Source organism: Cherax quadricarinatus, chromosome 72, assembly GCF_038502225.1.
Source record: "Cherax quadricarinatus isolate ZL_2023a chromosome 72, ASM3850222v1, whole genome shotgun sequence".
NCBI classification, from domain to species: Eukaryota; Metazoa; Arthropoda; class Malacostraca; order Decapoda; family Parastacidae; genus Cherax; species Cherax quadricarinatus.
This window is the reverse complement of record NC_091363.1, coordinates 14,204,883-14,232,450: the sequence shown is the minus strand read 5'-3', so window position 1 is coordinate 14,232,450 and position 27,568 is coordinate 14,204,883. Positions and strand designations below refer to the sequence as shown.

The window sequence follows — 27,568 nt, the reverse complement described above, 5'->3', positions numbered from 1 at the left end:
TAGAGTTGATCCTGGCAAGGTCGCCACTTGTGAAGGCTTACTCAGCCCTGTAACAACTTCAGACAGTATTACCAAGGCTGGCTCCTCCTCAGGAAAATTAATGTATAGAAAAAGAATAAAAACTGACAAACATAAACACTTTATTATTTAGAAAATATAAAATATAAAACACTTAAATATGAAGTATTAATCCTACATTAAAGAAAATGAAAAATGAAAAATATAAATGATAACTGAATTCAACGCTAATATAAATGTATATAAAACGTGGGTGTCTGGTGTTGGTGACACTGCGTGTTGTTGAAATCGTAGCCGTTGCTGATGATGGGGGGGGGGGGGGTCGCAGGTGTTGATGACAACCCACCGGCTCGTTCTTCACAGATTTTCTAGCTTTCAATAATCCTTCCAGATGACAGGAAAGCAGGTTTTCTCCACTGCAATGATGAGGGGTTATATCCTGCTACTTGCATACACAAACAGGTAAGTGGATCAAAATTTGGGACATCTCAGAACGTTAGTCCGTCTCCTTCAATTCTACTCGTTGATTGGCAGGTGACCCTCTCTGTCATCCAAGCTGGAAAGATAGACAGGTTACCCACTGCTTAAGAAATCACTCTCCATGATAAGTACAATACCTAAAAGACGTGGTGATTATTACAACAGTCAACTTAGAGCAAGACTGAAAGGACTAAGTTTATTATTGGTCAAAAGTGAAGCTTTCAACCAATAAATCCACTAGAATACAAGGCAGGCATGTACTTACAGTAGTGCTGGGAGCTGTGAGTCTAGTGATTACTGTTTGGACCGGAGCCCCACACGTCACCTTTCGGGGGGGGGGAGGAAGAAGGAGGGGAAGGGATAGTGGGAGCTAGACTGACCATACCTTAACAGGCAGCCGGCAATCAAACTATCACTTTCGGGGAGAGGGGAAAAGGGGAGGGAGGGGGAATAGCGGGAGCTGGACTTACCCTACCTTAACAAGTAGCCGGCAAAGAGGGAGAGCCAGGAACTAAGACTTGATCTCTGCCAGCACATGCAGGTAAGTAGGTAAATACATGATCTATTTCTCTCTCTCCTTGTGTCGTTTACCTCTCTCCCTCCCCCTATCCCATACACCACACCCATAAACCACCACTACATCCTCACAACACATACAAACCAGCATATCCTTCACCGCTCTAGTGGATCCCCACATCCATCAGCACCAAAGGACTCATTACATCCATTACCATCTGAGGGGCCCCCACATCCATCACCACCTGAGGGGCCCCAGCAGCGACCTCCCTCTCTCAATAAACAACATTTAATCAATTTCTTTTAAATTAAGAATCTTGTTTAGTGATCAAACAATTTGCTCACCTCATGTAGTCAGTCAGCTATTACGTTCACCCACTGTGAAGGTCCAGCCAACCGGCCTAACCTTGCCAGTTTTCAGTTTATCGACAAGGCTGTTGCAAAAAAAAAAAAAAAAAAACCCTTTCAGAAGTGACCTAGAATCATGAACCATTTCTCGCAGTCACTCAATTATAATTAATTTTCCGATTAAACCTTCTTACTCTTTTAGCAATGGACTTCCCCTGAAGAGACGATTTGAAGCTAAAGTATCTCTCATCCATTCTTTTACACAATATGTAACAAAGTGGTACAGAAATAAAAAATATGTTTATTCTGTGAATGAAATCACCACTCGAGGTAATGCATGATAGTATCCAAGGAGATTAGATTTTGCTTTCGAAGCAGCTAGTTCATTGTGTACCCCATAACCATCCTGTGGAAGGTAGGTAAGAGCTTATAGATGCACAAAAGACCTTGGATTAACAGGAGTACGTCTGGGTTTATAAATACAGTTCACTTATCTGCTGCATGCAAACACTGGATATTTGCTTAATGTTTGGTATCTCGTTTTTAATTAATAAGATACCCTGACATATAGCAAAGGTTATTGTGCTATCTCTGTATTCCCCAGTAAGTGGACAATTAAGCACCTAGTGCTAAAGAAAGTGATTATAAGGGTGACCATATACTTTGCATTTAGTTTGATCATCATCTGTGTGTCTGCCAAACTGTCAGAAGTACTTGTAATCAAGCCTAAGCCTTGATACAATAACATCGATCAGTGTGTTCACCTGGAAATTTGCTTGAGACTAGAGGAAAAACTGCAACTTCCTCAAAATGCTTTAAAATCTTAAAATAAGTGAAGATACAGCGAAATATATTTCTCGTTTCTTATACAATGATATTATTAAAAAAATCCTTAGACTATAGTACACAGGCCGAGAGATGGTTAACAGGTGCTCGTGATTCACAGGTGCTGGTGGTGCACAGGTGCTGGTGGTTCATAGGTGCTGGTGGTTCACAGGTGCTGGTAGTTCACAGATGCTGATGGTTCACAGCTGCTAATGCTGTACATGTGCTGATGGTTCACGGGTGCTGACTGTGTAAAGATTGTATCCCCTGTCCCCGGAGTTCATGCTCAGCGTCTGGTCTTCTGGCTACGTCCTCAATTTTCATAACCATACATTTGCTAGGGTTGCATTCCAGTAGCTACTTTGCCCAATCTTGTACTTCATTATTACCAACACAGGTGTAGTCTTGTGGCCTGCACACCTGGTTGTAGCACGATAACCACGGTAGAAATGAAGAACGAGCATAATACATCAGTGAGTAAATACTTCACCAAACAGCAATCAATTATATATACAGTGTTTAAAGAGGATATGTACAGAAAGGCAATTTGCAAGCAAGAGACACGGTAAGAACCGTCTTCGACCAGACTTGGAGGTAATTCTGCCAGTGATGATGCACTAGTGTCCAACATCGCTTCATAACTCTGGTTTATTGTAACTGGCTGGTTGAACCAGGGTGCTAGCATAACGAGGCGGTCATACCTGGTTCACTGGCCGGGAGGTTAGTGATATACACATAATGAAATGTAACATACCCTTAGCATACCATATTCATAATGGTTCATTTGTCCTCGAGTGTGTGTGTGTGTGTGTACTCACCTATATGACAAGAGTTGAGTCACGGCTCCTAACCCCCTGTGTGTGTGTGTATGTGTGTGACTTATCAATATGAGGGCTAGCTTCAGGCTCCTCACGCCAGCAATTCTCTTCATAGCTTCACATAACAATGTTTTCCCCCTGCGTTATTGATACCTACAGCCGCCGCCGCCGCCGCCATCTCCCTGGTGACCACCGCCCCCCAACTCAAGGTCACGACTGCACACGCACTCTTATGAAGTTTTTCTAAGCTTCTGTATTATCATTATTATTACTATTATTATATTATGTTATTATTATTATTATTATTATTATTATTATTATTATTATTATTATTATTATTATTATTATTATTATTATTATTATTATTATTATTTTTATTATTATTATTATTTTTATTATTATTCTTTCAACGTACCGGCAGTATCCCACTGAGGCAGGGTGACCCAAAAAGAAAAATAAGTTTCTTTAACTTTAGTAATATATACAGGTGAAGGGGTTACCAACCTCTTGCTCCTGGCGTTTTAGTCGCCTCTTACGACACGCATGGCTTACGGAGGAAGAATTCTTTTCCACTTCCCCATGGAGATGAGAAATAAACAAGAACAAGAACTAGTAAGAAAATAGAAGAAAACCCAGAGATGTGTGTGTATACATAGGCTTATACATGTATGTGTTGTGTGACCTAAGTGTACGTAGAAGTAGCAAGATGTGACAGAAAAAAAGACACCAGCAATCCTACCATCACATTATTATTATTATTATTATTATTATTATTATTATTATTATTGAGCTAAGCTCGTAGGGGTCACACAGTGAGAGGAAGAGCGGGAAGCTATTAAACTGGATCCGAGGAAACGGAGGGTGGCTCACGTTGGTTGGATTTAGAGCTTCAAATGGTTGGGTCAGCCCCACGACACAGCTGCGTCATCCACACTACACAGTTGCGTCATCCACACCACATAGTTGCGTCATCCACACTATATAGTTACGTCATCCACACGACACAGTTGCGTCATCCACACAACACTTGCGTCATATACACAGTTGCGTCATCCACACAACACAGTTGCATGGATGACGCAGGAACATGAACAGGTATGTGGGGGAACTGGTACAGGTACGTGGGGGAAACTGGTACAGGTACATGGGGGAACTGGTACAGGTATGTGCGGGAATTGGTACAGGTAAGTGGGGGAACTGGTACAGGTACGTGGGGAAAACTGGTACAGGTACGTGGGAGAACTGGTACAGGTATGTGCGGGAATTGGTACAGGTAAGTGGGGGAACTGGTACAGGTACGTGGGGAAAACTGGTACAGGTACGTGGGAGAACTGGTACAGGTATGTGCGGGAATTGGTACAGGTAAGTGGGGGAACTGGTACAGGTACGTGGGGAAAACTGGCACAGTTACGTGGCGGAACTGGTACAGGTATGTGGGGGAACTGGTACAGGTGCGTGGGGGAACTGGCACAGGTACATGGGGGAAACTGGTACAAGTACGTGGGGGAACTGGTACAGGTACGTGGGGGAACTAGTGCAGGTACGTGGAGGAACTGGTACAGGTACGTGGGGGAACTGGTACAGGTACGTGGGGGAACTGGTACAGGTACGCAGGGGAACTGGTGCAGGTACGTGGGGAAAACTGTTACAGGTACGTGGGGGAAACTGGTACAAATACATGGGGGAACTGGTACAGGTACGTGGGGGAACTAGTGCAGGTACGTGGAGGAACTGCTACAGGTACGTAGGGGAAATGGTACAGGTACGTGGGGGAACTGGTACAGGTACGCAGGGGAACTGGTACAGGTACGTGGGGGAACTGGTACAGGTATGTGGGGGAACTGGTACAGGTACTTGATGAAAACTGGTACAAGTACGTCGGGGAACTGTTACAGGTACGTTGGGGAACTAGTGCAGGTACGTGGGGGGAACTGGTACAGGTACGTGGGGGAACTGGTACAGGTACGTTTGGGGAACTAGTGCAGGTACGTGGGGGAACTGGTGCAGGTACGTGGGAGGGGCGTGCGTCCTTGACCATCTCGTAACAATCACAGAATATAAGCTATTCTTGGCAAGGAGATTCACTTTCTGCCACCGTTCCCTGTGGTCATGACGAGTGCAGGAACGTGAGAACAATTCACAGTTCACAATTGTGAATTGTTCCCACAACTAAATTTTTCCTACAATTATGAATTGTTCCTGCAATTGTGAACTGTTCCAACAATTGTGAATTGTTCCAACAATTATGAATTCTTCCTAGATTCCTACAATTCACAATTATGTATTGTTCCAGCGACGGATACAGTTCACGAAAGAGCAATATGTAGGTATATTGTAGGTATATTCAGTTATTAATCGTATTAACATTACGATCAGCAGACTGTTTAATATTTTACTGTTACCTCCACCATTAAGACCCTTTAAAACCCTTCGAAAGACCCCCCTATTGGTTTTTTTTAAACACACCCTCGGGGGTTCTTTCTTCAGACTGATGGAGCGATACTATGTGCGGAGAGTTAAAGATCACTTTTGCTTGTTGAAAGTGACCAGTCTTTGTATGATGTGTCGTTCTTATGGATAAGGAAAATGAAACTATACCGGGAATATGTTATAACTAACTTTCCCCTAATAACTGATCAACTGCACTCAGGAAATGGATCTTCAAAATGGGCATTTTGTATTGACAAACATTTGGAGTCCCTTTATCATTTGTGACTTTTTAATGATACAGGTGACTTGGAGGGTTATTCTTGAGGATACATGTGGCTTGGAGGGCTCTTGAGAATAGATGTGGCTTGGAGGGTTGTTCTTGAGGATACAGGTGGCTTGAATGGTTCTTGAGGATACATGTGGCTTGGAGGGTTGTTCTTGAGGATACAGGTTGCTTGGAGGATTCTTCTCCTTACGATGACTGAACGAGTTCAACTGTTTTATTGTTTTGGTTCAGTGAATTCTATCATCCACCATTTCCTGTATCTGGAGTGATGATAAACTTGTTTTAGCTGTTATTCTTTTTGTTATTGTTGTGGTTGGGGTTTTAAAGGGCACTGATTGTTTGCGCCGTAAAGAGCCCTAGCTCCCCGTGTTTGGAAGGAACATTATTTAGTCTGTTCGGAAAAAAAACATGCGTTCCTATTTAGGTTATGTAGAGTCATTCATGAACCCGAGGCAGAGCCAGATGCCAATACCTTTCCTGGGACAGCAGAAAGAGGAAGAAATAATGACAACGCCAAAAACGGAGCTGGTGTCGCGAGACGTCGACAAGGTCGGCTGATTCCACCAAAGCATAACGGGGAGCTGGTTATCACTTTCTCATTGTTCCTCCATCCATCCGTTTCCAGATTTTTCCCTCAGCTTAGCTGGCTGCCAGAGTAGCGCTTCCCTTTCATGATTTGCGGACGGAGGATCGATCCTCCTCCACTTCTTGCGCTTAATGACCCACACGGGTTCATCGCTTAACAAATATATAATCCTTGTATATCACCCAACTTAAATTTTGATGGCAAGCAACATCTTTTGTGATACATCAACAGTTACTAACGTTTCTAATGCGGCTATTTCGACAGCTATAAATAATGTTGCACATCCTTACCACGAAAACCCAAAATCTCGTACCTGACTCACGAAATCGTAATAATACGATTACTAACAAACCACGATACTAGTGGCTTACCCACTGACCTGGAGTTTTAGGATTCACTTGCCAAGGTCTGACAAGGCCGGGTCATGGACCGGGCCGCGGGGACGTTAACCCCCGCAACACCCTCCAGGTATACTCCAGGTTCAAACTCCACCCGTTCCGTGGTTTATCTAGTATTTGAACACTCCTGTTCCATTCAATATTCTGTTTTCAACTTCTTGCGACTCCACAATCTTCTACTCAAATCTCTTCTTCCATGGAGGTAAACAGCACCTTTTTTTTTTTTAAGAACTGCTGGCACTCCGTTTTATTTGTGTTTGCATAAATTTTAACGGCATACTTGCTATTACATATCTGTTTATTAATTATGTATACAATCAGCTGTTTTAAACCCTCCAATTGCCTCTCGTACCTTAGTGTATGAGAAGAGATGCGAGCATTGGCGGTTCTGTAAGAGGTATTGACAGTCATCCAGGGAGCCATCTGGTGGCCAGAGTGACGTAGCACTCTTGGTTTTCGTGTTTTTTTTTCTTATCTATAAACATATAGTGTGTGTGTGTGTGTGTGTGGCAGGGTGGCCCGAAAAAGAAAAACTTTCACCATCATTCACTCCATCACTGTCTTGCCAGAAGGGTGCTTTACACTACAGTTTTTAAACTGCAACATTAACACCCCTCCTTCAGAGTGCAGGCACTGTACTTCCCATCTCCAGGACTCAAGTCTGGCCTACCGGTTTCCCTGAACCCCTTCATAAATGTTACTTTGCTCACACTCCAACAGCACGTCAAGTATTAAAAACCATTCGTCTCCATTCACTCCTATCAAACACGCTCACGCACGCCTGCTGGAAGTCCAAGCCCCTCGCACACAAAACCTCCTTTACCCCCTCCCTCCAACCTTTCCTAGGCCGACCCCTACCCCGCCTTCCTTCCACTACAGACTGATACACTCTTGAAGTCATTCTGTTTCGCTCCATTCTCTCTACATGTCCGAACCACCTCAACAACCCTTCCTCAGCCCTCTGGACAACAGTTTTGGTAATCCCACACCTCCTCCTAACTTCCAAACTACGAATTCTCTGCATTATATTCACACCACACATTGCCCTCAGACATGACATCTCCACTGCCTCCAGCCTTCTCCTCGCTGCAACATTCATCACCCATGCTTCACACCCATATAAGAGTGTTGGTAAAACTATACTCTCATACATTCCCCTCTTTGCCTCCAAGGAAAAAGTTCTTTGTCTCCACAGACTCCTAAGTGCACCACTCACCCTTTTCCCCTCATCAATTCTATGATTCACCTCATCCTTCATAGACCCATCCGCTGACACGTCCACTCCCAAATATCTGAATACATTCACCTCCTCCATACTCTCTCCCTCCAATCTGATATCCAATCTTTCATCACCTAATATTTTTGTTATCCTCATAACCTTACTCTTTCCTGTATTCACTTTTAATTTTCTTCTTTTGCACACCCTACCAAATTCATCCACCAATCTCTGCAACTTCTCTTCAGAATCTCCCAAGAGCACAGTGTCATCAGCAAAGAGCAACTGTGACAACTCCCACTTTATGTGTGATTCTTTATCTTTTAACTCCACGCCTCTTGTCAAGACCCTCGCATTTACTTCTCTTACAACCCCATCTATAAATATATTAAACAACCACGGTGACATCACACATCCTTGTCTAAGGCCTACTTTTACTGAGAAATAATTTCCCTCTTTCCTATGTACTCTAACTTGAGCCACACTATCCTCGTAAAAACTCTTCACTGCTTTCAGTAACCTACCTCCTACACCATACACCTGCAACATCTGCCACATTGCCCCCCTATCCACCCTGTCATACGCCTTTTCCAAATCCATAAATGCCACAAAGACCTCTTTAGCCTTATCTAAATACTGTTCACTTATATGTTTCACTGTAAACACCTGGTCCACACACCCCCTACCTTTCCTAAAGCCTCCTTGTTCATCTGCTATCCTATTCTCAGTCTTACTTTTAATTCTTTCAATAATAACTCTACCATACACTTTACCAGGTATACTCAACAGACTTATCCCCCTATAATTTTTGCACTCTCTTTTGTCCCCTTTGCCTTTATACAAAGGAACTATGCATACTCTCTGCCAATCCCTAGGTACCTTACCCTCTTCCATACATTTATTAAATAATTGCACCAACCACTCCAAAACTATATCCTCACCTGCTTTTAACATTTCTATCTTTATTCCATCAATCCCGGCTGCCTTACCCCGTTTCATTTTACCTACTGCCTCACGAACTTCCCCCACACTCACAACTGGCTCTTCCTCACTCCTACAAGATGTTATTCCTCCTTGCCCTATACACGAAATCACAGCTTCCCTATCTTCATCAACATTTAACAATTCCTCAAAATATTCCCTCCATCTTCCCAATACCTCTAACTCTCCATTTAATAACTCTCCTCTCCTATTTTTAACTGACAAATCCATTTGTTCTCTAGGCTTCCTTAACTTGTTAATCTCACTCCAAAACTTTTTCTTATTTTCAACAAAATTTGTTGATAACATCTCACCCACTCTCTCATTTGCTCTCTTTTCACATTGCTTCACCACTCTCTTAACCTCTCTCTTTTTCTCCATATACTCTTCCCTCCTTGCATCACTTCTACTTTGTAAAAACTTCTCATATGCTAACTTTTTCTCCCTTACTACTCTCTTTACATCATCATTCCACCAATCGCTCCTCTTCCCTCCCGCACCCACTTTCCTGTAACCACAAACTTCTGCTGAACACTCTAACACTACATTTTTAAACCTACCCCATACCTCTTCGACCCCATTGCCTATGCTCTCATTAGCCCATCTATCCTCCAATAGCTGTTTATATCTTTCCCTAACTGCCTCCTCTTTTAGTTTATAAACCTTCACCTCTCTCTTCCCTGATGCTTCTATTCTCCTTGTATCCCATCTACCTTTTACTCTCAGTGTAGCTACAACTAGAAAGTGTTCTGATATATCTGTGGCCCCTCTATAAACATGTACATCCTGAAGTCTACTCAACAGTCTTTTATCTACCAATACATAATCCAACAAACTACTGTCATTTCGCCCTACATCATATCTTGTATACTTATTTATCCTCTTTTTCTTAAAATATGTATTACCTATAACTAAACCCCTTTCTATACAAAGTTCAATCAAAGGGCTCCCATTATCATTTACACCTGGCACCCCAAACTTACCTACCACACCCTCTCTAAAAGTTTCTCCTACTTTAGCATTCAGATCCCCTACCACAATTACTCTCTCACTTGGTTCAAAGGCTCCTATACATTCACTTAACATCTCCCAAAATCTCTCTCTCTCCTCTGCATTCATCTCTTCTCCAGGTGCATACACGCTTATTATGACCCACTTCTCTCATCCAACCTTTACTTTAATCCACATAATTCTTGCATTTACACATTCATATTCTCTTTTCTCCTTCCATAACTGATCATTTAACATTACTGCTACCCCTTCCTTTGCTCTAACTCTCTCAGATACTCCAGATTTAATCCCATTTATTTCCCCCCACTGAAACTCCCCTACCCCCTTCAGCTTTGTTTCGCTTAGGGCCAGGACATCCAACTTCTTTTCATTCATAACATCAGCAATCATCTGTTTCTTGTCATCTGCACTACATCCACGCACATTCAAGCATCCCCGTTTTTTAATTTAATTTGCGATATATATATTTTCAATCTATTTAATTTGTTATATATTTTGGAATCTTTATTGAGTGTTCCTTGCTATTTCTGCCAAATTTATAAATCAATGGTTCACTGAGCAGTGTCACTGATCAACGTCTCGTTAACTAATCACAGTGTTGTTGATCTGATTGTCATTGCAATATAATTTGCTACCAATCTGAAATAGTGAACAAATTCCAGTCATAAATATTGAAACATGACAGATACATCATAGAAAATGAAACCTAGATAGAACACAGATAATGAAGCATAGATGCATAACAGATACCTCATAGATAAAGAAACATTATAAATAATAGATACTGAAACATGATATATAATAGATGCTTAAACATGATAAATAATAGATAGTGAAAGATGACGCATCATAAATAAGGATACATAATCTATGCATCACAGATACTGAAACATTACAGATACATAATTCAGATATTACAGCAGCCATCGTGCAATAGGAGTCCTTAATACAACCTTGACACTGTGTCAGTGACACGATCTCTAACACATACGTCACCTAGTAACGATGCGGAAATCCCTTACCAAACAATCCTCCATAAACCATGCGATTCAACAGAGGAGCCAGTAGGATTTATCTGCTAACAATCATTTGTGTATCACAAACTCATAATCCACACTATGGAACACCTACTTAGTCTCCACATAGTCCACTATAAGATCTGGCGCCGCCTGACAGTCACACTAGGTATATTCTCCAAATTTCAATGACAGCTCCGGCATGTAAGGGACTGTGATATATCCCATATGACCCTTGGACATACATTCACGTAATCCACTAAACGTGTCACATACATACACAACATGACAGCTGTAAACTCGTTTCTCCACGCAGGGGGGTCGTCCCCGACGACAGCCATGTTGTTGGGGACGACAACAGTCATTCGTAAGTTCCTGCATGTGCCATGCAGGAACTTACGAATGTCCCTCACAATTTCTCAAACATCGTATGCAGACGGCCGCAATTTGTAAAAGATTCCCACGTGGACTACCACTTCGTCAAATCAAATAATGTATCAACAAAAATAATGACTCCTACCAGAGAGTGAGATGCAAAGGTCATGTTTTAAGAACGTTGCTTGTATTTGTCAGAACACAAAAGAACGGATGCTCCGAAAAGAAGTTGAGTATTATAATGTTCTGTGTCGTCAGTATCTCGTTTTTTCTACACTCAAGCAAACTGTTATTCATTGTTCCAGATCTATAACAAATTGGATTATGTATTCAGAAAGGAGTAAGAGAAGAAAGAGGAAGATGAGAGGACTAGGAGGAGGAGGAGGAGGAGGAGGAAATTGGAAGAAAGGAGGTAGAAGTGGAGGATGGTGAGGGAGAGGTCAGGATGCTCGATCGCCACACCTCGGTCAAGTACAGTACGTTAGAAATTTTTGTATTTGTGAATTGTGTTACTTTCCCTGTAATGCTACTGACGTCACATTGTGGGTGGAGTCGCCAGTATATAAGCGACGAGAGTGCATCAGTCAACATCAGTTTAACTCGACTTGATCTACTAAAACCATGTTCTTTAAAGTAAGTAAATGAGAAAAATGTATGTGGTATATGAGTTTGAAAAATCTGAAATATACCTTAATATACCTTAATATACCTTAGATTACAGTGTTTTATCTTCATGCTTGCAGGTTCTCACCGTGGCAGTTCTTGTGACTTTTGCATGGGCCGAGCCTCCACCCTCCTACAACCCTCCACCCTCCTACAACCCTCCACCTTCCTACAACCCTCCACCTTCCTACAAGGCTCCCGCCCCAAGTGTAAGTTCATACAAGTGCTGTACACTTGCATCCAATTTTATTTTATTAATTTTCTTTCGTTTTTTAAGCATACTGGATCGTTGATGATAAATACACCACTACTACACCCTCATAATTGAAGATACTTGTGTTAACAATAGCAGTATTAGAAAAATCCGTAGTAACTTTGTAATGAAAATGCTATTCTTAAACTTCCAGGGTCATCCTAAGTACGACTTCAACTATGCCGTGAAGGACGACCCTTCAGGTAACGACTTTGGACATCAAGAATCCCGTGACGGCTACAATACTCAGGGGAACTACTACGTGCTGCTTCCTGATGGTCGTCTGCAGAGAGTTTCATACACTGTGAACGGTGACTCAGGCTACGTGGCTCAAGTGGAATATGAGGGTAAAGCCCAGTACCCAGCCTACCAGCCCAGCTACAAGCCTGCCCCCGGCTATGCTTAAATGAACATTACACTAACATTCGATTATAGTTTATTTATGTAAATACTTTTAATAAATATATGCAAGATGATTATACAGTCGTTTATTAGAATCAGTGCTAACTTATTGTCAAAGATTCTGAAGTTGGTGCGAGTAATACCTTAATATTTTTCTAGAATTCAATAAACGTAATATCTCCATCTTTTAACAAAGTGGCGACAGAGAGAGTTAAGTATTGATCATTGTTTTAGTAGCTATGCAGTCATATACTACCTGTTACTATACACACAATTTAATATGCATAATCTCATGAATAAAAGAAGTTTCATGAAAATATGAAACCGATTCCTAAACACAACTACTTTTCCTCTCAAGACTTCACTGCTCGACATCTTTTCTTTTCTCTCCTTCACTATCAAGATGGTTACCTGTATAAATAAAAATATGCCAATATGACTAGAATGTTCCCAGATTAAAAGATCATGTGATATAGAACAGTGATTCTGTCTTTGTTGAAAATGATTTTCTATCAATACTTTGACGCTGAACTATCATGCTAATCAACATTGACTGTTTCCCATAATTCACCTTTCAAATGGTATTTTGTTGAGGTGAAGAGGCTTTTGCATCCTTTATCGAATCGAATGTTGTGCCTCCATCCCTCCTCTCCTACCCATTCCACCTTTCGGGATATTTCTTTTGTAAATTGATGGTCCTAGGTAGATGGAAACGGAACCGATGCTGCTCTGTTCTGTTGAGGACTTTGGTGGTGATGGTGGTGTTTGTCGTGGGCATTGAATCAACTAGTGATTTGCTGAGCTGAATCGCGGAGTCCTGGTGGGTGTCTTCGTGCGCACTTAGGTGACAGGATTATCTCTGGAAGCTGAGAGTCGGTTCCGGAAGGTGGTTGGTGTCCGACCTCCCATTGAAGGTGGCTCGGTTGATGTGGAAACGCATTCGTGCATTAATGGTTTTCTGGCATGAAGGGCAGTGAGCTGTTTCCATGCAGCATCAGTATTACCAGCAACGCCGAGAGAAATATCCAGTCTATTTTTTTGTTTCTCATTGGTGTTGTCCCGCTTTAACCCCGCGCCACCTCCCCCTCATTTTGTAGGAAAACAAGTGAAATGAAATTAATCATGGACGATGGATCCATAATTTGCCCAATCCCAGTCTCCTTCTTTCTCCAGTGGCACCCATAACTGATCTCGGGATGCCCCGCGGATTTTCCTACGAACACGGACTCTTCTTTGGGCAGCGCCTCGTTACCCGACTCATTTACCGGTGTTCGGTGTTCTTGCTGACTCTTTTCATACCCCTAACCTTCGAGCGACTTTGACCTTGATGCTGGCTTCCCCCATGTCTGAGCGTCGATCTTTGGATCGATCGAACGCGAGACCTCCGTCCAAGGGCCCTCAACCTGTATCTATTGATGCTGACGCTGTTACTGACGCTCAGCCCTTCTATTCTAAGAAAAAACTGCCTCGAATCTCTTCCTCTAAAATCTGTATTGCAAATACTCTTCTGGATGAAATCCTTTTCTCTTCTATCATTGACGCCAACGGATTAAATCTCCGACAAAAACATTAGCAACGGATGCCTAAGACATGTTGGACAAAACGTTTCCTTTCATGCCTTTAAGAGTGGAATGTGCATTGTCTCTTTGAAGAATACTGAGCAACCTCTCAACCTCTCACTCCTTAGCTTACTTGACAACACTCCAGTTACAATACACAGACAAATTTCTCTCATTTCTTGCTGCGATACTCTCCTCATTCCGCATATCATAATCCAAAGGGACTTCACGCAGTGTGACTCGTATATTACGGAACAACTTGAACTCAGGAAATTCCCGGTTATCAAAGTGACGTTCTTCTTGTCCGAGGTCGGTGATGAATACTGAAAGATCATATATTATTTATGCAAATTAGCAGATACATCTCGATGAAGTATAGCAAATACATCATAAATAAAGAAACATGGTAGAAAATGAAATATGATAAACCATAGATAATGAAAAATAGATACATCATAGATAATAACAGACACACAATACAGATATTACAGCAGCCATCGCGTTACAGGACTTCTCACAGGTCCACAATCTTACACATACGTCACTTCGTAAGGATGGAGAACTCTCTTACCAAACAGTTTTCCATAATCCATGCGATTCGATAGAAAATCCTGTAATATTTATCTGCTTACAACTGTGTATCACCAACTCATTATCCACATCACATAGTCCATTGTGAGATCTGCCGCTGCACTGACAGTCATATTAAACGTATTCAAATTTCATTGACAACGCCGTCAAGAAAGGCATATTTACACATCTCATCATAAAGGCTAACTAACACCTTAGACATACATTCACTTAATCTAATAAACCTGTAACAGATATACGCAACATGGCAAGCTGTAGATTCTTTCGTTTATTCAGTGTATTCTTCCCAGGCCACAACCTTACTGTACAGGAGCATTGCTCTCTCGCTGGAAATGTGCGGTGCAGGAACTTATGAATGAATTTTCTCTCTATAATGAAAATCCTCAAATGTCACAATCTTTCCATATATAATTCTAGTAAACGTACATACAATTCCAAAATGGAAATATTTACCCAAAGAACGTTCCATACCTCCCTGGTACTGGGAACATCCGAAGCTCCTTCGATACACCCAGTCTTCCAGTTCACTTCTGAAAGTCTGATACAATCTCTCGTACATTCTCTCTAGCTAACCGTCCTTAAAGATTTTCAGATGGATTACCAACCTCTTTACATGAACACGTAGAGTCCGCCTCCTGAAATAATGTCAGAAAAATAATGACTCCTGCTAGAGCGTGAGAAAAATAGTTTATTTTTTAAGAATGATGCTTGCATGTGTTTGTAAAAATAGAGAGGATGCTGTGAGATGAAGATGAACAGTATAATGCTACGTAGTCAGTATCTCGTTTGGTCTGCACTCCAGCAAACTGTCGTTCTGCAAGTAGAAGAAGCAGGAGAAATAGAAGGAGGAGGAGGAGGAGTAGGAGGAGGAGGAGATCAGGATGATCGCTACACCTCGGTCAAGTACAATATGTTAGAATTTTTTGCATTTGTAAAATGTGTTGCTTTCCCTGTAATGTTACTGACGTCACACTGTGGGTGGAGTCTCCAGTATATAAGCGACGAGAGTGCATCAGTCAACATCAGTTTTACTTGACTTGATCTACTAAAACCATGTTTTTTAAAGTAACTTTGTAAATTAGAAAAATGTGTGTGGTATATGAATCTGAAAAATCTGAAATATTCTTTAATGAACATTGAAGCTTTAGATTATAGTGTTCTATTTTCATGCTTGCAGGTTTTCACCGTGGCAGTCCTTGTGGCTTTTGCATGGGCCGAGCCTCCACCCTCCTACCACCCTCCACCCTCCTACAACCCTCCACCTTCCTACAACCCTCCACCTTCCTACAAGGCTCCCGCCCCAAGTGTAAGTTCATACAAGTGCTGTACACTTGCATCCAATTTTATTTTGTTAATTTTCTTTCGTTTTTTTAAGCATACTGAATCGTTTATGGTAAATACGCCACTATTACACCCTCATAATTGAAGATACTTGTGTTAACAATAGCAGTGTTAGAAAAATCCGTAGTAATTTTGTAATGAAAACGCTATTCTCTAACTTCCAGGGTCATCCTAAGTACGACTTCAACTATGCCGTGAAGGACGACCCTTCAGGTAACGACTTTGGACATCAAGAATCCCGTGACGGCTACAATACTCAAGGGAACTACTACGTGTTGCTTCCTGATGGTCGTCTGCAGAGAGTTTCATACACTGTGAACGGTGACGCAGGCTACGTGGCTCAAGTGGAATATGAGGGTAAAGCCCAGTACCCAGCCTACCAGCCCAGCTACAAGCCTGCCCCCGGCTATGCTTAAATGAACATTACACTAACATTCGATTATAGTTTATTTATGTAAATACAAATACTTTAAATAAATATATGCAAGATGGGTATACAGTCTTTTAATAGATTCAGTGTTAACTTATTGTCAAAGATTCTGAAACTCAATATTTTACTAGAATTCAATAAACGTAATATCTCCATCTAGTGAGGAAGTGGCGACAGAGAGAGTTAAGTATTGATCATTGTAGAAGTAGCTATACAATCATATACTACCTGTTACTATACACAACTTAATATGCATAATCTCATGGATAAAAGAAATTTCATGAAAATAAGAAACCGACTGCGAAACACAACTGCTTTTCCCCCCTCGAAATATTTTATCTTCTCTCCTTCACTATCAAGATGGTTACCTGTGTAAAAAAAAAAAATGCTAATTTAACTGGAATGCTGTCAGATTAAAAGATCATGTGATATAGAGCATTGATACTGTCTTTGTTGAAAATGATTTTCTATCAATACTTGACGTTGAGCTATCTTGCTGATCAACATTGCCTGTTTCCCATAATTCGCCTTTCAAATAGTATTTTGTTGAGGTGAAGAGGCATTTCCATCCTTCATCGAATCGAATGTTGTGCCTCCATCCCTCCTCTCCTACCCATTCCACCTTTGGGGATATTTCTTTTGTAAATTGATGGTCCAAGGTAGATGGAAACGGAACCGATGCTGTTCTGTTCCGTTGAGAACCTTGGTTGTTATAGGGGTGTTTGTCGTGGGCATTGAATCAACTGGTGATTTGCTGAGCTGCCTTGCGGAGTCCTGGTGGGTGTCTTCGTGCGCACTTAGGTGACGGGATTGTCTCTGGAAGATGACAGTTGGTTCCGGAAGGTGGCGTCAAATGGGGATTTGATTTGGGTGGTGTCCAACGTCCCATATTCCTGTCAGCCAAGGTGGCTCGGTTGATGTGGAAAATGTAGTCATGGATTAATGGTTTACTGGCATGAAGGGTAGTGAGCAGTTTTCATTCAGCATCAGCATTACTAAGAACACCGAGAGAAATATACAGTCTTTTTTTGTTTCTCATTGGCGTTGCCCCGCTTTAACCCCCCCCCCTCATTTTGTAGGAAAACAAGTGAAATGAAATTAATCATGTACGACCGTTCCATAATTTGCCTCCTCCCAGTCTCCTTGTTTTTCCAGTGGCACCCATAATTGACCCCGGGATGCCCCCAAACCTTTCTACAAACACAGATTCCTCTTTTGGCAGCACCTCGTTGCCTGACTCATTTGCCAGTGTTTTTGCTAACCCTTGTCATGCCTCTAACCTTCGCGCGACTCCGACTTCGATTCTGGCTTCTCCCATGACTGAGCGTCGATCTTTGGATCGATCGAACGTCACTTGAGGGACTGGGTCGAGACCTCCGTCCAAGGGCCCTCGACCTGTATCTATTGATGCTGAAGCTGTTACTGATACTCCGCACTCCTTTTCTAAGAAAAAAGCTGCCTCGAATCTCTTCCTCTAAAATCTGTATTACAAAGACTCTTCTGGATGAAATTCTTTTCTCTTCGGCCAATGACGCCAACGGATTAAATCTCCGACAAAAACATTAGCAATGGATGCCTAAGGCATGTTGGACAAAACGCTTCATTTCATGCCCTCAAGAATGAAATGTGCATTGTCTCTTTGCAGAATGCTGAGCAACCTCACAATTTCTCTCTCCTTAGCTTACTTGACAACACTTCAGTTACAATACACAGACAAGTTTCTCTCAATTCTGCGATACTGTTCTCATTCCGCATATCATAATCCAAAGGGACTTCACGCAGTGTGACTCGTACATTACGGACAACTTGAGTTCAGGAAATTCCCGGTTATCAAAGTGACGTCCTTCTTGCCCGAGGTCGGTGATGAATACCGGAAGATAATATATCATTTATACAAATTAGCAGATACATCACGATGAAGTATGATGTTTTTATGTTTTATGTGTTTGTAAAAAAAGAGAGGATGCTGTGAGATGAAGATGAGCAGTATAAGGCTATGTAGTCAGTATCTCGTTTGGTCTATACTCCAGCAAACTATCGTCCATTGTTCCAGATCTATAACAATTCAGATTATGCATTCTGCAAGTAGAAGAAAGAAGAAACAGGAGAAACAGAAGAAGGAGGAGGAGGAGTAGGAGGACGAAGAAGAGGAAGAGGAAGAATAGAAGGAGAAGGAAGTGGACGAGGAGGAGGAGGAGGAGGAGGAGGAGGAGGAGGAGGAGGAGGAGGAGGAGGAGGAGGAGGTCAGGATGATCGCCACACCTTGGTCAAGTACAGTATTTTAGAATTTTTTGTATTTGTGAATTGTGCTGCTTTCCCTGTAATGCTACTGACGTCACATTGTGGGTGGAGTCTCCAGTATATAAGCGACGAGAGTGCATCAGTCAACATCAGTTTAACTCGACTTGATCTACTAAAACCATGTTCTTTAAAGTAAGTAAATTAGAAAAATGCATGTGGTTTACGAGTCTGAAAAATCTGAAATATACCTTAATGAACATTGAAGCTTTAGATCATAGTGTTTTATTTTCATGCTTGCAGGTTCTCACCGTGGCAGTCCTTGTGGCTTTTGCATGGGCTGAGCCTCCACCTTCCTACAAGCCTCCACCTTCCTACAACCCTCCACCTTCCTACAAGGCTCCCGCCCCAAGTGTAAGTTCATGCAAATGCTGTACACTTGCATCCAATTTTATTTTGATAATTTTCTTTCATTTTTTACGCATATTGAATCGCTGATGATAAGTACACCACTAATACACCTTCATAATTGAAGATACTTGTGTTAACAATTGCAGTATAAAGAAAACCGTAGTAATTTTGTAATTAAAATGCTATTCTTTAACTTTCAGGGTCATCCTAAGTACGACTTCAACTATGCCGTGAAGGACGACCCTTCAGGTAACGACTTTGGACATCAAGAATCCCGTGACGGCTACAATACTCAGGGGAACTACTACGTGCTGCTTCCTGATGGTCGTCTGGAGAGAGTTTCATACACTGTGAACGGTGACTCAGGCTACGTGGCTCAAGTGGAATATGAGGGTAAAGCCCAGTACCCAGCCTACCAGCCCAGCTACAAGCCTGCCCCCGGCTATGCTTAAATGAACATTACACTAACATTCGATTATAGTTTATGTAAATACTTTTAATAAATATATGCAAGATGAATATACACTCTTTTATTAGAATCAGTGTTAACTTATTGTCAAAGATTCTGAAATTGGTGCAAGTGATACCTTAATATTTTTCTAGAATTTATTAAACGTAATATCGCCATCTAGTGAGGAAGTGGCGCATGAGAGTTAACTATTCACCATTGTGGAAGTACCCATACAGTCTAATTCTATCTTTTACCATATACTATACAACCTAATATGTGTAGTGTCATGGATAAAAATGTTTTAAGAGAATATGAAAGTGAATGCAGGACACAACTACTTTTTCTCTCCCTGAAGACTTCACTGCTCGAAATTTTTTGCTTTCTTGTATCCTTCACACTCAAGAGGGTTATCTGTCTGTATATAAATAAAATACCTACGAAAACAGCTGAAACGCTGCCGGATGAGAGACCATGTGATATAGGACATTGATATTTTTTTGTTTATAATGATTTTATATCATACTTTCACGTTGTCAAATTATCTCGATTATCACCACTGCTTGTTTGCATAATTCGAATTTCAAGGTTAGTTGAGGTGAGGAGGCTCTTGATCTGAAGAACTAAATCTTGTGCTCTCACCCCTCCTCTCCTACCCATTCGGCCTTGAATGATATTCCCGTTATAAGTTGATCTTAGGTACATAGAAAGGGAACCGTTGTTCGTCCCATTCCGTTGAGGACCTTGATGGTGGCATTGCTTGTCGGGGGTGTTGAATCAACTAGGGATGTGATGAGTTGCCCTCCGGAGTTTTGGTGGGTATCCTTGTGTGTCCTTAGGTGACGGGAGTATTCCTGGAGGCTGACAGTCGGTTCAGTAAGGTGGCGGCTAAGAGGGTATATCTTAGTGGGTGTCCGACCGCCCATTTCTTTTGTCGGCCTAGGTGGCTCGATTGGTGTGGGAGATGAAATCGAGAATTGCTGGTTTTCCGGCGTGAAGGATAGACTAGTCACTAGGGAGTAGTTATCATGTAACATCAGCACTACCAGCAACACTTATGGTAGTCTAGGATGCAGAGGAGGATATGCAATTTTCTTTTGTTTCTCATCAGTGTTGTCCCGTTTGAACCCCTTTCCCATCCCATATATATATATATATATATATATCTATATATATATATATATATATATATATATATATATATATATATATATATATATATATATATATATATATATATATATATATATATATATATGTCGTGCCGAATAGGCAGAACTTTCCATCTTGGCTTAAATAGCAACGCTCATCTTGCCATATAGGACAAGCAAAAATTTATGTATGCAATAATTTCGCCAAAATCATTCTGAACCTAACGAAAAAAATATATTTCATTGTGTTTGTTTAGAATTAAATTATTGTAAACAAATCTAAAATATATTTTGTTGGGTTAGGCTAAAATAAATTGATCTTGTTATAATAAGGTTAGGTAAGTTTTCTAAGATTCTTTTGGTGCAAAATTGAAATTTTTTACATTAACGTTAATGAAAAATATATATCTTTAAACTTGTAAGAGAAAATTTCAGAAAGGACTTAATTTTAAATGAGTTCTTGCTAATTGACCAGTTTTACATATTCGGCACAAAATATATATATATATATATATATATATATATATATATATATATATATATATATATATATATATATATATATATATAACAAATGAAATTCACTTTATCATTGACGATCATATTCATAATCTGACTCCTTCCAATCCTCTTCTTTTTCCAGTGGCACAGATAACTAACCCCGGAGCGCCCATGGATCTTTCTAAGAACCCAGGATCTCCTTTGGGCAACGACTCGTTGTCTGACTTCCTTGAGGGAATTTATACTGATTATTTTCATGCCTTTGACCTTCCAGCGACACGACGGTGCGTCGACTTTCGGATCGATCGAACATCACAGGACGGATTGGGTCGAGACCTCCATCCAAGGGTCCTCGACCCTTAGACGGCTGATGCTAACACCGTTATTTACACTTCACATTCCTGTTGTAAGAAAGAAGCTGCCTGGAAATCTTTTCCTCTCCAATCTGTATTACAAAGACACCCATGGACGAAATTCTTGTCTTTTCAGCCAACGATGCCAACTGTTTAAATTTCCGACAATAACATTAGCAAAGGAAGCTTAATTAAGGTAGGTTGAGCAAAATTCTTCCTTTCATGCCTTCAAGAGTGGACTGCACAATGTCTCTGTGCAGGATGCTGAGGAAGCTAACAATTTCTCTCTCCTTAGCTCACTTGACGACATCCCAGTTACATAACACAAACATTATTGCTCTCAGATCTAGCTGCGGTACTGTCCTTATTTTGCATACCATAAACCATAGGGCCTTTACGCTATGGAACTCGGGCATTACGGAGCAACTTAAGTTCTGGAACTTCCCAGTTATCAAAGATGAAACTTATGTCCTTTTTGCCCGAGGTAGGTGAAAAAATTCTGAAAAGATACATTACTTATGCAAAACTGCAGATACATCATAGACAATGAAACATGATACACCATACATAATGAAATATATATATACATCATAGATACCGAAACATATTAGATTCACTTTTTCAGATATTACAGCATCCATTGCGTTAGAGGACTTCTTAACACAACCTTCACACTATATCAGTGCCACAGTCTCACACACACACACATCATGTAGAAAGGACGCGGAAATCTCATACCAAACGGTCCTCTATATATCATGTGATTCGACGGAGGATCCTGTAGGATTATTCGTCCACTAAGAATAGTTTGCGTATCACCAACTCATGTGCTGCATCCCGGAGCACGTTCTTAGCCTTCATACAGTCCATTGTAAGATCTGCCTCCGCCCTGATAGACACCCTAGAAATATTCTCTAAATTCACGTCATGAAAGGGGCATTTACATATCCCATCATAAACGCTGACACCTTTTCATACATTAACATAATTCAGTAAACCTGTCACAAACATACACAACATAACGCTGTACACTCATTTCCCCTACGCAATGTATACCTCCGGGGCCACAGCCTCCTTGTACAGGAACATTGCTCTCTCGCCGGCAGTGTGCCATACAAGAACTTATGACTGAATTTCCGCTCCATGAGGGAAATCCTGAATGATAATCTTTCCGTATATACTTCTAGTGAAAATTCTTACAACTCCTCTACGGAAGTCCTTGCCCTCTGAGTTAAGGTTCCATACAATGCCTCTGGTACTGGAAGCATCATAAGCTCCTTTAATACACCGCGTCTTCCAGCTTACTACTCCTTCAAGTCCGACACAGCCTCTCATACATCCTCTCTAGACAACCATACTTACAGATTCCCACATTGACAACCAACCTCTTAACATGCTCACGTAACATTCACCTTCTCAAATTTAATAATGAGTCAACAAAAATAATGACTCCTACCGAGTTGTGAGGTGTGAAGTTAATTTTTTAAGATAGTTCCCTGTATTGGTCTGCATTAAAAGAAGAAGGATGAAGTTGAGTAGCATAACAATGTTCTGTGTCAACAGTATCTTGTTTGGTCGGCACTACAAGATGAGGATGATGAGGGGAAGGAGGTCAGGATTATCGCTACACCTCGGTCAAGTACAGTACTTAGGTAATTTTTGTTTTGGTAAACTGTATTGCTTTTCTTGTACTGACGTCACAATGTGGGTGGAGTCTCCAGTATATAAGCGACGAGAGTGTATCAGTCAACATCAGTTTAGCTCGACTTAATCTACTAAAACCATGTTCTTTAAAGTAATTTTTAAAGTAGAATAATACACGCAGTATATGTATCTTAAAAATCCGAAATATATCTTAATCAGTGTTGAAGTTTAAGAATATAGTATTATATTTCCATGTTTACAGGTTCTCACCGTGGCAATCCTTGTGGCTGTTGCATGGGCTGAGCCTCCACCTTCCTACAACCCTCCACCTTCCTACAACCCTCCACCTTCCTACAAGGCTCCCGCCCCAAGTGCAAGTTCATACAAGTCTTGTACACTAGCATTATTTTTTTCTGATAATTTTCTTTCGTTTTTTAGGCATTCTGAATCGTTTATTATGAATACTCCACTTCCACACCTAAACTGAAATAACTTGTGTTATATTGGGACCATAAAATAAATCTGTTTTTTTTTTTAATAAAAATGCCATGATTAAACTTCCAGGGTCATCCCAAGTACGACTTCAACTATGCCGTGAAGGACGACCCTTCAGGTAACGACTTTGGACATCAAGAATCCCGTGACGGCTACAATACTCAGGGGAACTACTACGTGCTGCTTCCTGATGGTCGTCTGCAGAGAGTTTCATACACTGTGAACGGTGACTCAGGCTACGTGGCTCAAGTGGAATATGAGGGTAAAGCCCAGTACCCAGCCTACCAGCCCAGCTACAAGCCTGCCCCCGGCTATGCTTAACTTATTGTTACACTAACATTCACTAAGTCTATGTAAATATAAATTGTTTTAAATAAATTCATGCATATCCATATACGACATTTTACTTGATTTGAAATCAACTTATTATCAACGATTCGGGAATTTATTGAACCGAGGCCTTAATATTTTATGTATTTTTTTTTTTGTTAGGAACCGTCTAAATGTAACAGCGCCAACTAGTGGCAAAATGGTGCATAAGTTAGGTATTAAATATTATATACGAACCTTGCGGTCCAACACCATCTATTACCATACATCAAGGTTAATATGCAGATTATGAAGGGTTTAAGAAGTTTAAAAACCTAACCAGAGGACAAAAATAATATCTTTTGTTCATTAGGAGGATGAAGAATGAAGCACTTGTGCGAAATTTGGGATTTTTTATTAAGTGTCGATGTGTTTAGTCCATCAATCTTGATGGACTGAACACATCGATTCTTGTCTAAGGGATTAATTATCTCAAATTCCTCCTGAACTTTCACCATTCTTCTATATTTTGGACTGAAGAACCACTGACTGGCAAAACATTTTCGTAATCAAGGTTCTAAATATGGCGCAAGTGACTCATTCTTCAACTTATTGGTTTTTCTTTCCATTTATATCATATTAAGAGGCATATATTAAGTGTAAGCTGACAGCTTATATACAAATAACCAGCACGTAGGAGAGAGAAGCTTATAATGATGTTTCGGACAGAGGAACCGGCGCTCAAACCCCGGTTCTCTGCCTTCCCCTTTGTTATGACTTTTGACTGAGTAACGTAAATACAAGTCCTGGCTCCTAGGATGTAAACAACCTGCTGTCTAAGGGCTTATAGTATATTATTAAAAATAGAAAAAGAAACCTCTCTAGGGCCAGCTTGTACCTTCACATTAAATGTGGAACTTTAATTAGTCAATATTAAATTTACTATAAAATTTATTAAATTTATTTAGATTTAGAAAGGATATAGGAAAATATTGGTTAGATAAATACATGAGAAGGGTTAAATCTGAGTGGAACTTGAGCTAACATGCTAATCTGGTAATATTGATAATGGGTTGGGTGAATATTTTTTAGTGGGTTTGAGAAGGACTTGTCAAGTATGGGCCGGTAGGCCTGCTGCAGTGTTCCTCAATTCTTATGTTTTTATCACTGTTGCCCATAATTCCAATAAAGTCAAGAAACAAAGGCACCAAGCTAATGTGTTTCAAAACATTTCCAAATGTATTTTTTAGTACATAAAACTCTCTCAGACAAGTTACGTAAATTCAGATTGTCTGTCTAAATTAAATTTTTTAACGAGAATCTACTAATAGAAAAATCAATCAATTTTTTACATTGTGACTATTATTTACAGTGAAATGACAAAAATCACAAAATGTTATTGCAATAAGAAACAAGCTTGTACAGGTATAGAAGAAACACTTCAATAAAGATTCCCTTATGTTGCATAAGTGTCTCAGTTCATCAAGAAACACTTGGGCGAAGTTACGAAACTTTGTTATGGAAACGAATAATCCCTCGTGGGCGAAATGTTTGTCTAATAGTTACCAAACATTGCATAGATTCTGTTTTATACAATTGTAGGTATTAAATACCTCGAGTGAAAAAACTGTACGTAAGAACAGAACCTTACAAAAAAAAATATATTAAACATACGTACACTGTATGTATATAAGAAAATACTGGATATTGACTGTAAGGAAACACCATCGCAAAACTACGTAATGCTACTACTGTTACTACTACTGCTGCTACTGCTACTGCTACTACTACTACTACTACTACTACTACTACTACTACTACTACTACTATTATTATTATTAATGATAATGATAATAATAATAATGTATGGAGACTCATATCAGGAGTTAGTTTTCTGTATTTCGCAATAGTTCTTCTCACTGTTTTTTTTTATTCTTAGTTCCCAAAGGCAGGTAGATTAAAATATTTCCTCTGTAAGTCATGTGTGTCTAGAGAGGCGACTAAAATGCCGGGAGCAAGAGGCTAGTAACCCCCTTTGTATCAGTTAAAAAAACATGAGAAGGAAGAATTTTTTTTGGTTTAGTTGACTGAATAAGCATAGATGTAATTAAGTGAAAAATAAACTGCATATATTATCACTGAGCATAACAAAATATTAAAAGGGGTGGCAGAGTTTCTTTGGGATAAAGGAAATGAGAATAAATCAGGTGTATCTGAGAGAAGAAGAGATAAAGGAGTAGCGGTAATATTAAATAAACAATTGTGGAAAACAAGGAGGGAGCGTGTTGAAGTTTAAGATTTCTGTTTAAAAGAATAAAATTGGAATATGAAAAATCTGTTACAAGAGTTTATTTATTTCGTAGTTGAGTGTTGAAGAGAAATGTTTTAGTAGATGTTAAGTTAATTTTAAAGGAATTTTGAACTGAGAGAAGTACTGCGGGAGATTCTGATGTTGTGGGAGACTGTAATGTTGTAGGATACCGTAATATCCTGTTAGTAGGGAATATAACGTACAAAGGGCAAATAATAATGGAATGCATCTAACTGATGTATATATAGAAAGGGATTTGGTAATAGGCAATACATATTTTAACAAAAAATAAGATACACAAGTATAAGATGTATAATGAAAGTCGCAATGGACGCAGTTTGTAGAGTTTGTACTGGCGGATAAATTGTTGATGGGTAGACTTCAGAATGGGCAAGTTTTTAGACGAGTAGCATGAGTAAGAAACAGTACAAGAAGAACAGTGGTAATGAATAAGTGACTTGTGACAGTGAATGAATTAATGAAGAGGACAGGTAATGATGAGTGTAAGCGACTACTTTAAGAAAGGAGGGGTAGAGAAAGCACTGGTAAAGAGGTTGAGGAGGTTTGGGGAAAAGCTTAAGAATATAATTCTAGCGTATAAAGTAGAGGCTTGTGGCTTCAAGTAATTTGGTGGAGGTGCGAGAAGGAATGATTGTGGGATGATGCAATGAAGAGGTTGGAAAGAGAATTCTGGGAAGAAATAAGCTAAACTCTGAATTTATTTTTTGCAACATAATTAAGATAGCATATACAGAGAAAGAGGTTAAGAGTATCGCGAGGGGAAGCAAAGAAAGAGCAGTTCAAATAGGTGAGTATTTAATTTTTTTTCCTGAGCCTGAGATTAATAAATACACAAAGCCTTGAGAAAATATATACTGCCAATTGGCAGTTAAGAACGAGAAAGCTTAAATTTTAGATGGGTCATGTAGCTATTGGAAAGATAAACCATATTAAGTTTTTAAAAAAAATAATGATGAGAGGGAGGCGAGGATTAAATACATTGGGCAGGGAGCAATAAGATCAGGTGGGAAAAAAACAAAAGCATAGCAGGAGGTCATTACATCTACATCTCGGTCAAGTTTGCGAGTTATTTTTGTTCGTGTGAAATGTGCTGTTTACAGTGTGAAACTACTGACGTCATATTGTGGGTGGAGTCTCCAGAAC

General features: G+C 40.2%; 3 protein-coding genes across 4 annotated transcripts; all 3 read left to right on the top strand.

Moving 5' to 3' along the window:
• The first annotated feature begins 11,898 nt into the window (after positions 1-11,898).
• Positions 11,899-12,699, top strand: LOC128701448 (pro-resilin-like). The gene is made up of 3 exons (XM_053795152.2): positions 11,899-11,937; positions 12,048-12,176; positions 12,375-12,699. The coding sequence occupies exons 1-3, from the start codon at positions 11,926-11,928 to the stop codon at positions 12,624-12,626; spliced, it is 393 nt and encodes a 130-aa protein (XP_053651127.2). The 5' UTR covers positions 11,899-11,925; the 3' UTR covers positions 12,627-12,699.
• A 3,104-nt stretch (positions 12,700-15,803) lies between these two features.
• On the top strand, positions 15,804-16,608 carry LOC128701393 (pro-resilin-like). Of its 2 annotated transcripts, XM_070100212.1 has the most exons (3): positions 15,804-15,837; positions 15,950-16,078; positions 16,278-16,608. In XM_070100212.1, exons 1-3 carry the CDS (start codon positions 15,826-15,828, stop codon positions 16,527-16,529), a joined length of 393 nt encoding a protein of 130 aa, XP_069956313.1. In that variant the 5' UTR covers positions 15,804-15,825; the 3' UTR covers positions 16,530-16,608. The 2 variants fall into 2 exon arrangements, with proteins under 2 accessions (XP_069956313.1, XP_053651077.2); XM_053795102.2 differs by lacking the exon at positions 15,804-15,837 and having other exon boundaries at positions 15,845-16,078.
• Positions 16,609-18,942: 2,334 nt separating this feature from the next.
• LOC128701447 (pro-resilin-like) lies at positions 18,943-19,728 on the top strand. Its single transcript, XM_053795151.2, has 3 exons — positions 18,943-18,976; positions 19,085-19,195; positions 19,393-19,728. Exons 1-3 carry the CDS (start codon positions 18,965-18,967, stop codon positions 19,642-19,644), a joined length of 375 nt encoding a protein of 124 aa, XP_053651126.2. The 5' UTR covers positions 18,943-18,964; the 3' UTR covers positions 19,645-19,728.
• Positions 19,729-27,568: the final 7,840 nt, after the last annotated feature.

Bases quoted from the DNA above. Each gene is read 5' to 3' on its own strand.
- LOC128701448 (XM_053795152.2), top strand. The intron at 12,177-12,374 runs GTAAGTTCATAC...TTAAACTTCCAG, and splicing joins ACAAGGCTCCCGCCCCAAGT to GGTCATCCTAAGTACGACTT.
- LOC128701393 (XM_053795102.2), top strand. From the start codon at position 15,872: ATGAATCTGAAAAATCTGAAATATTCTTTAATGAACATTGAAGCTTTA. The intron at 16,079-16,277 runs GTAAGTTCATAC...TCTAACTTCCAG, and splicing joins ACAAGGCTCCCGCCCCAAGT to GGTCATCCTAAGTACGACTT.
- LOC128701447 (XM_053795151.2), top strand. The intron at 19,196-19,392 runs GTAAGTTCATGC...TTTAACTTTCAG, and splicing joins ACAAGGCTCCCGCCCCAAGT to GGTCATCCTAAGTACGACTT.